This window comes from Brassica oleracea, chromosome C1 (genome assembly GCF_000695525.1).
Source record: "Brassica oleracea var. oleracea cultivar TO1000 chromosome C1, BOL, whole genome shotgun sequence".
In the NCBI taxonomy this organism is placed as follows: Eukaryota; Viridiplantae; Streptophyta; class Magnoliopsida; order Brassicales; family Brassicaceae; genus Brassica; species Brassica oleracea.
Window position 1 is genome coordinate 27173550 of NC_027748.1, and position 9326 is coordinate 27182875.

At 47.5% G+C, this 9326-nt stretch overlaps 1 protein-coding gene across 1 annotated transcript; it reads left to right on the forward strand.

Annotated features, from left to right (window-relative positions):
- Nucleotides 1–4960: 4960 nt before the first annotated feature.
- On the forward strand, nucleotides 4961–8744 carry LOC106336352. Its single transcript, XM_013775165.1, has 4 exons — nucleotides 4961–5537; nucleotides 5648–7897; nucleotides 8015–8153; nucleotides 8228–8744. Exons 1-4 carry the CDS (start codon nucleotides 4961–4963, stop codon nucleotides 8742–8744), a joined length of 3483 nt encoding a protein of 1160 aa, XP_013630619.1.
- Nucleotides 8745–9326: the final 582 nt, after the last annotated feature.

Sequence of the window (9326 nt, forward strand, 5' to 3'; positions counted from 1 at the left end):
GGCTTGAGCTCGGTCGCTACGTAGCGACCGAGCTTTGGCTCGAGCTCAGTTTCTATGCAGCGACCGAGCGGAACACGCGTTCGGTTGCTGCGTAGCTACCCTTTTCGAGCTCTTGTCCATTGACTCGTGTTTCCTCTGCAAAGCTTTACGTAAAGAAGAATCTATTTCGAAAAAGTATTTGTCGAAGAAGGTTTCTACGTTTTCTTCTTCGGGGATTTGGACGTTAACTTCGTCGTAACCGTTTTCGACCCCAACAATCCCCCCAGACAAGGGATCGTTGTTTGACTTGGAGGAATTTGATGGTGGAAAGGTGCTCATGGGAAACAATACCCAGAGTGACATTAAGGGCATTGGGAAGTTGAAGATACTGAACCCATATGAGTCAGTTGTGATCCTTACAGATGTCAGGTACATACCATCAATGGCAAAGAATCTGATCTCGTATAGACAGTTAGAAAAGAATGGATGCTATTATGAAGGAAAAGATTTCATCGTTCAGTTCTATAAAGGAAGGAAGAAGGTGATCTCCGGAAAGTACAAAGATGGTTTGTATTACCTTCAAGGTCAGGTCGTTAAAGGAGATGCAGCCGTGGTAAGGACCTCAGTAAACTTAACTAACATATGGCATTCAAGGATAGGGCACATGAGCTTGAAATGCATGAATATTAGTTAAGAAAGGACATCTTAGTAAAAAGGAGGTTAATTCATTAGATTTTTGTGAGACTTGTGTGTTAGGAAAATCACATAAACAAAGTTTGCCTAAGGCTAAGCACAAGAGTACTGGAGTTTTGGAGTATATTCACATTGATTTGTGGGGCTCTGTTTCTAATGAACCAACTGAAGTAAGCTGCCGCTATTTTGTCACATTTGTGGATGATTTCTCTAAGAAGGTTTGGATCAAATTCCTGAACAACAAAGATGAAGCTTTCGACAAGTTTGCAGAATGGAAATTGTTAGTTGAGAATCAGACAGGGAAAAAGATTAAATGTCTAAGGACTGACAATGGATTGGAATTCTGCAATAATCGTTTTGATGATCTGTGCGAGAAGTCAGGGATTAAGAGGCATAAGACTTGTGCCTACACTCCCCAACAAAATGGAGTGTCCGAGAGACTGAATAGGATGATCATGGATAAGGTTCTATGTATGCTGGCCGAGACTGGTTTGGAAAAGAAGTTTTGGGATCATGCCGCATCTACTGCTGTGTACCTTATAAATAGATCACCAAACTCATCTATAGAGTTTAAGATTCCTGAGGAAGTCTGGACGGGCTCCAAAATCAACTATGAGCACATAAGAAGGTTTGGAGGTCTGGCTTATGTGCATGTGACACAAGAGAAAATATGCCCTAGAGCTGTTAAGGGTGTTTTCATGGGATATCCTCCTGAGACTAAACGGTATCGTGTATGGATCCCTGAGGAGGGAAGATGCACCATCAGTAGGAACTGTTTGATGAAGAAAAGGTGTTCAAAGAAATCTCAACGTCTGAGGTAGTTCAAGGGAAAGAGAAAAAGAAGAAGAAACGAGTCTCTTTCAACACCTAGTTGATTAAGGGTCCTAGTAATATCAACACAGACGAAGGAATAGGATATGTTCATGGTGGAGAAGCCTCTGATCCAGATATCTCTGAGTCTGGAAGTTCGGATACTGAATCTCAAGAAGATGAAGTTGAACAGGAAAATTCTGAGGACTTAAACCTAGATGATTATATCCTAGCTAGAGATCGACAGAGAAGGGAAATAAGACCTCCTTCTCGGTTCGAAGACACAGATTTCGTGGTTATGCACTTGCCAGTGCAGAGGATATTGATCAAGATGAACCTAGCTCCTACTTCGAAGCAACCAAGAGCCGAGACTGGAAACATTGGAAATTGTCAACTGAAGATGAGATGGACTCACTTAAGAAGAATGACACCTTTGAGGTTGTGAAGAAACCCAAAGGCAAAAAGATCATTGGTTGCAGATGGCTCTTTAAGAGAAAGCCAGGCATACCAGGAGTGGAAAAGCCTAGATTCAAAGGCAGGCTGGTGGCTAAAGGTTTCACACAGGTAGAAGGAGTGGATTATAAGGACATTTTTGCTCCTGTTGTGAAACATGTCTCGATTCGTCTAATGTTGTCAATCACAATTAACTTCGACCTTGAGTTAGAACAGCTCGATGTCAAAACGGCATTTTTAAATGGAACGCTTGAGGAAGAAATCTACATGAGTCAACCTGAAGGTTTCATTGAAAAAGGAAAGGAGGACTACGTGTGGAAGCTTAAGAGATCCTTGTATGGATTGAAGTAGTCTCCAAGGCAATGGAACCAAAGATTTGATGCCTTTATGAAAGAGCAGAAGTTCTATAGAAGTGTATACGATCCATGCGTCTACTTTAAAGGTCAGAACATTGATGATATTGTGTACTTACTGCTATACGTGGACGACATGTTAGTTGCATCAAAAGATATGAAAGCTATTAAGAAGCTGAAGAAGAATCTCGAGAAAGAATTCGAGATGAAAGACTTAAGTGCAGCTATAAGAATCCTAGGAATGGATATTGTCAGAAACAGAAAAGAAGGAACCCTAATGCTGTCCCAAGAGGGTTATCTAAAGAAAGTACTAAGGACGTTTCGTATGGAAGATGCAAGATCAGTGGTCACTCCTGTGAGCAGCCAGTTTAAGCTAAAAAGTTTGAGTGATGATGAAGCAGATTTTGAAGCTTATTACATGAACTATGTTCCGTATGCAAGCGCCGTGGGCAGCTTGATGTACGAGATGATAGGATCACGTCCTGATTTGGCTTTTGCCGTAGGTTTGGTCAGCCGATTCATAGGAAGACCAGGAAGAGTTCATTGGGATGCAGTGAAATGGATTCTCAAATATCTAAAGGGATCAGCCAAAAGTTGCTTAACGTTCAAGAAACATGAGAAGATTGATGTTCAGGGGTTTTGTGATTCAGATTTTGCAGCCGATTTAGATAAAAGAAGATCAGTTTCAGGTTATGTGTTTAAAGTTGGTGGAAATACTATTAGTTGGAGGTCCACACTTCAGCATGTAGTGGCATTGTCCACCACAGAGGCCGAATATATGGCCCTCACAGAAGCTGTTAAGGAAGCGTTATGGCTTAAGGGTATATGCGGTGAATTGGGTTTCAATCAAGATTTAGTTGAGATTCATTGTGATTCACAGAGCGCAATCAGCCTAGCTAAGAACAGTGTGCATCACGAGAGAACTAAACACATTGACTACAAGCTACACTTCATCAGAGATCACATCACAGCAGGCACTATCAAGGTTTCTAAGATTCATACTTCTCTAAACCCGGCAGATATGCTAACTAAAGGAGTACCTGGAAAAAAGTTTGATGTGTGTTTGGGTATCCTCAACGTGATATGAAGAGACAGGGACCTGCAGAGCACTCGGAAGTAGAAGCCAACACCTCACAATCAAAGCAACGAGAACTTGTTAGTATCAATACGGTGGAGTTCTAGGGATTGTGAGATTCTAATAAATTATGTAAGTCAAAAGGTGAAGAGCAAGTTTGATTGAGTAATTACCGACTGTTCTGAAGCAGTTGGAGTATCTGAAGCCGAAGAAGTGAGCATCAGAGGTAGGTTCTGAAAATTGTTGGAGTTTCAGGGACAAGCTATCAGGCTGGAGCAGAAGAAGTTGTTTCTGGTACATGAGAAGCTTGTGGGAAGTTTGATATCGTCTCGGAAGAAGCTGTAAATGCAAAAGTCAGAAATTAGGGTTTCTGAAATTTGGGGAAATCAGCAGTTGAGAAGAAATCGAAGAGAAAGGAAGCTCAAAGGTTACCTGAGCTAGAGATTCGTAGCCAGAGATAGGCATCGAAGGAGATCCAAAGATGTTGCTCGTGTTGACGCCGACTGATTATGAAGGCAGAAGTGATTTTTATCGTAAAGTTTGATTAATGACTTTGAATGGCGAAAAACATGAAATGGGTTCGCTACGGTCTTCGGGAGACAGCATCGAAGGGTAGACGAGAATGCATGGATTCGTGTCGTATCGACGTTTCGGAAGAGCTCGGTCGCTACGTAGCGACCAAACGGAACGCACGCTCGTTCGCTACGTAGCGACCGAGCGGGACGGACGCTCGGTCGCTATGTAGCGACCGAGCTTGGCTCGAGCTCGGTCGCTACGCTCGGTCGCTTGGCTCGAGCTCGGTCGCTACGCTCGGTCGCTACGTAGCGACCGAGCGACCAAGCTTGGTTCGAACTCGGTCGCTACGTAGCGACCAAGTTTGGCATGAGCTCTACGTAGCGACCGAGCGGGACGGACGCTGGGTCGCTACGTTGCGACAGAGCTTGGCTCGAGCTCGGTCGCTACGTAGCGACCGTGCGACCTTTTTCGGTCTTTTCTCCGATGTCTCATGCTTCTTCCGCAGAGCTATTTGTAAGGATAAATCTCTTCCGAAGATTTATTTTTCGTAAAAACGTTCATGCCGATTTTTACGGATTTTCAGACATTGATTCCGTCGTGACCGATTTTGACCCCAACATGATCGACTCGGCTTTAGACTGCTTTTGATCGGCTAGACGACCAACTGAAAGTCGTCGGCTCGATGACTCGAGTCAGCGGCCCGACACCTCGGCCCAACCACTCGAGGAGGCCCGTCAGGACAGAGCACATTAGGTTAACGAGCATGTGTCTATAAAAGGAGAAAAAAAGACAACAAGGAGGGGATTCGCAAACGACTACACTCACTTTCGGCTAGATCTAGGGTTACATATCTTACTTCTCGCCGACTTGTAAGGTCCGACGAACCAGCTTTCGCCAGACTAATCCCTTTGTTCTCTCCCCCTTTTGTAACACTGTTTCGACTCATTGATCTAATAAAACACGTCTTTGTCTTGACCCACCGACGAGAACTCGTCCTTTCTCTTTACTAGTTTATCGACAGTCTCGGTTCAAACAGTTGGCGCCCACCGTGGGGCTGACAGAGTAGCGTCAATAAAAGATCATGACTCGACCCGACTCGCCGTCCGACGACGAGTCACCTGTGACTGAAGGCACTCCGACATCAGCGGCCTTCGCAGATACCATACTCGAGAGGATGGCACAGCAAGACGCCGTCCAGAAGGCGACGAACGAACAATTCACCGCCATCGCCGCCATCTTGGCTCCTTTGGCCGGAAACTCAGGCGATCCGGCCTCGACAGTCCGAAAACAGCTGTTCGACACCTACCGAACAGCCGGCGCAGAAAACACGACGAACACAAATGCCGCCCAGGTTCAAACACACGGTGGCGTAGATCTCGTTACCGTCCGCGAACTCGCCGAGCTTAAGCAGTTGTTCCTGGACATGAAAGACCGAATGCTTGAAGGACCTACTTCGGCACCGTCAATCGAACGCGTCCTCACCGAAACCCTAAAAACCCCCTTTTCTCGGCTAATCACCGACGTACGGTACCGACCAGCCGAGAAAATCCACCTTCCGACTTTTGCCGGAAAGGCAGACCCGACTGACCATATCACCGCATTCAACATCCCGATGGGTCGAACTAACTTTTCCGATGAGGAAAGTGACACTGGCGACTGTCGGCTCTTCGTTGAGAGTCTTCAAGGACCAGCCCTTGGATGGTTCACTGGATTGGAACGAGATTTCATCAACGACTTTCACGACCTGATGTCCGCGTTCCTCAAGCAGTACATTATGTTTACGAGACAAAGAGCGACCCCGTCCGACCTTTGGAACCTATCTCAGGGAGCGAACCCAAACGCGCAGAAGATGACAAACCAGAAGAGCAGGACGAAGACGAGGGTGAAGCGCAAATCCTAGAGGAGCAACCTCGTAACCGTCGACGCATCCAAGTTATCCTCGCACGACCAAGTTCCTCCTCGGACGAAGAAGAGGACAACAAAGTCCGCGATTCGCGCGAATCATCCAACAAGCGACCAAGTGAAAACGGCAGACCGGAAGAGTCAAATGACTTGAGAAACAAGCTCAGGCGAATGTCGCAGACAATCGACCGTGTGCACGATCTTCGTTCAATCATCGAAGAGTCCAAGGCTAAAAGAGTCGAAGATTCCAGTCTTCAACCCCAGCTCAAGCCACGAGTCGTCGACCTACGCGATCAGCTCAACTCAAAACCAGAAGACCTCAGGATCAAGCTCAACCAACCTAAACGTTCTGACTTACGACGAAAGCTGGAGGTGACGAAAGCCAAGAACGGTGACGGACACGAACCTATTGACGAGGACTCGTCTAACGATCTTAGGGTCCATCTACAAAACAGACGGGTCGTGCGCGCCCCCTTCTTAAACGTGATTATGGGAGGCTCGCCACCTTGCGGCGACTCGGTGCGGTCAGTCAAGGACCATCGACGACAGGCAGTAACCTCGAAGAAATGGCCATCGAAACCTGAGAATGATCCCTCGATCACTTTCTCATCCGATGATGCCATCGGCGTTCACCTACCTCATAACGACCCCCTACTCGTTGAAGTAGGAATCGCGAAGTGCGACGTCGCCAAAGTTCTAGTCGATACTGGCAGTTCGGTTGATCTGATCTTTCGCGATACACTCGATAGGATGGGAGTCGATTTGTGCGATATGAAACCGTCATCTTGCTCCCTCACCGGATTCAATGGGGCTTCCGAGACGATGATCGGAACAATCAAGCTCCCAGTCTACGCGTGTCGAGTAACGCGCACAGTCAAGTTTTCTATCATCCGAACAAAGGCTCCACATAACGAAATCCTCGGGACCCCCTGGTTACATTCGATGAAAGCAATATCATCGACATATCATCAGTGCGTGAAGTTCCCAGGACCTACCGGTCAGGTGCAGACACTTCGCGGGGACCAGCAGGCAGAACGTGACCTACTGATTGCAACGGTGAAGATGCAACAATCGACCCCTCACATCAACGCAATAGCAAAGCAAATCCAACCTCAAGAAGATGAGATTCTAAAAGTCGCGATCGATGACTCAGACCAAAGCAAAGTAGTCCGAGTCGGCGCTTTCCTCTCTGAAGAAATGCAACGCGCGATGATCGACTTTCTGAAGCAGAACGTATCAACGTTCGCTTGGGCGACATCAGATATGAGGGGAATAAATCCAGCCATAACGTACCATGAGTTGAATGTAGATCCAACCATCAAACCTGTTCGCCAAAAGAGACGCAAGCTTGGTCCCGAGCGAAGCAAGGCCCTCAACGAAGAAGTCGAGCGAGTCCTCGCAGCCGGTTCAATCGCCGAAGTACGATACCCGGAGTGGTTGGCAAACCCGGTCGTCGTCAAGAAGAAGAACGGAAAGTGGCGCGTCTGCGTCGACTTTACCGATCTAAACAAGGCATGCCCCAAAGACAGCTACCCACTTCCACATATCGATCGACTGGTCGAATCAACCGCTGGAAACGAGCTGTTGACTTTCATGGACGCCTTCTCAGGATACAATCAAATCATGATGCACCCAGACGATCGAGAAAAGACAGCGTTCATCACCGATAGAGGGACATACTGTTACAAAGTGATGCCATTCGGCCTTATGAACGCCGGTGCGACTTACCAACGACTCGTTAATCGAATGTTCGCCGACAAATTGGGGAACACGATGGAAGTTTACATCGACGACATGCTGGTTAAGTCATTCCGCGCGGGGGACCATCTAAATCATCTAAAAGAGTGCTTCAAAATGCTGAATGAGTACGGAATGAAACTCAACCCAGCAAAGTGCACCTTTGGCGTCACCTCAGGCGAGTTCTTGGGATACATTGTCACCCAGCAAGGAATTGAGGCGAATCCTAAGCAGATCACGGCCATACTTGATCTCCCTAGTCCGAAGAACAGCAGAGAAGTTCAACGACTCACGGGAAGGATTGCAGCATTGAACCGCTTCATCTCCAGGTCCACGGATAAATGCCTCCCCTTTTACGAGCTACTGCGTGGAAACAAGCGTTTCGTCTGGGACTAGAAGTTCGAAGAGGCATTCAGAAAACTCAAACAGTATCTTACGACTCCTCCTGTGTTATCGAAACCAGAAGCCGATGATACACTCTCTCTTTATATCGCAGTATCCTCCACCGCTGTCAGCAGCGTCCTTATCCGAGAGGATCGAGGAGAGCAGAAGCCCATCTTCTACACGAGTAAGCGTATGACCGATCCGGAAACACGATACCCCACCCTCGAGAAGATTGCTCTTGCAGTCATTACGTCAGCGAGGAAGCTGCGTCCTTTCTTCCAATCGCACACGATTGAAGTACTAACGAATCAACCGCTACGCACAGTAATGCAGAACACCAACCAATCCGGACGATTATCGAAGTGGGTATCGAGCTCAGCGAGCACGACATTGTGTTAAAAAATCGAACAACAGCAAAATCTCAAGTCCTCGCTGACTTCCTAATCGAGCTCACACCAGAGCTAGAGCAAGACCTAATTCTTCCAAGTCAGAATTGGATACTTCACGTCGACGGATCGTCAACAAACAAAGGATCAGGAGGAGGAGTCCAACTGCAGTCTCCAACTGGCGAGCTAATCAGACAGTCGTTCAGTTTCGGCTTCACCGCTTCAAACAATGAAGCAGAATACGAGTCATTGATCGCAGGACTACGACTCGCTAAGGCAGTCAAAGCAAAATGCCTCAGTGCATACAGCGACTCACAACTCGTTACCAGTCAGTTTAGCGGCGACTACGATGTTCGTAACGAACGAATGGACGCGTACCTTAAAGTCGTTCAAACACTCGCTCGGGACTTCGAATTCTTCGAACTCACCAAAGTCCCCAGAGGAGAGAACGTGTGAGCCGACGCCCTCGCTGCATTGGGTAGCAGGCTGCGTGATCAGGTGAAACAGACCATTCCCATCCACAAGATCGACAAGCCAAGCATCGAGCTCCCGCCTAGCGAAGTGACCGTCGTCGCACCCATAACCGAATCCATCCCCATGGACGAGGACCCCACAGCGGAACAAATTAAAGCGACCGACTGGAGGACATAATTCATCAACTATCTGGTCGACGGAAAGTTACCTCCCGAGAAATGGATTGCAAGACGGCTCAAGACAAGGAGTGCCCACTGCGTCGTCTTGGATGGAGAACTCCGTCGATGGACCGCTACCAAGGTGCTTCTAAAGTGCATCAACGGCGAGGAGACGCACCTTGTCATGACCGAAACGCATGAAGGCGCCGCAGGAAATCACTCCGGAGGTCGAGCACTCGCGTTAAAAGTCAAAAGCCTCGGCTTTTCCTGGCCAACAATGAATGCAGACTGCGAAGCTTACGCCCAGCGATGCGACCAATGCCAGCGACATGCCTCGACAATCCATTCCCCGATGCAGTTGCTGCGAACGATGACTGCCCCATACCCTTTTATGTGATGGGGAATG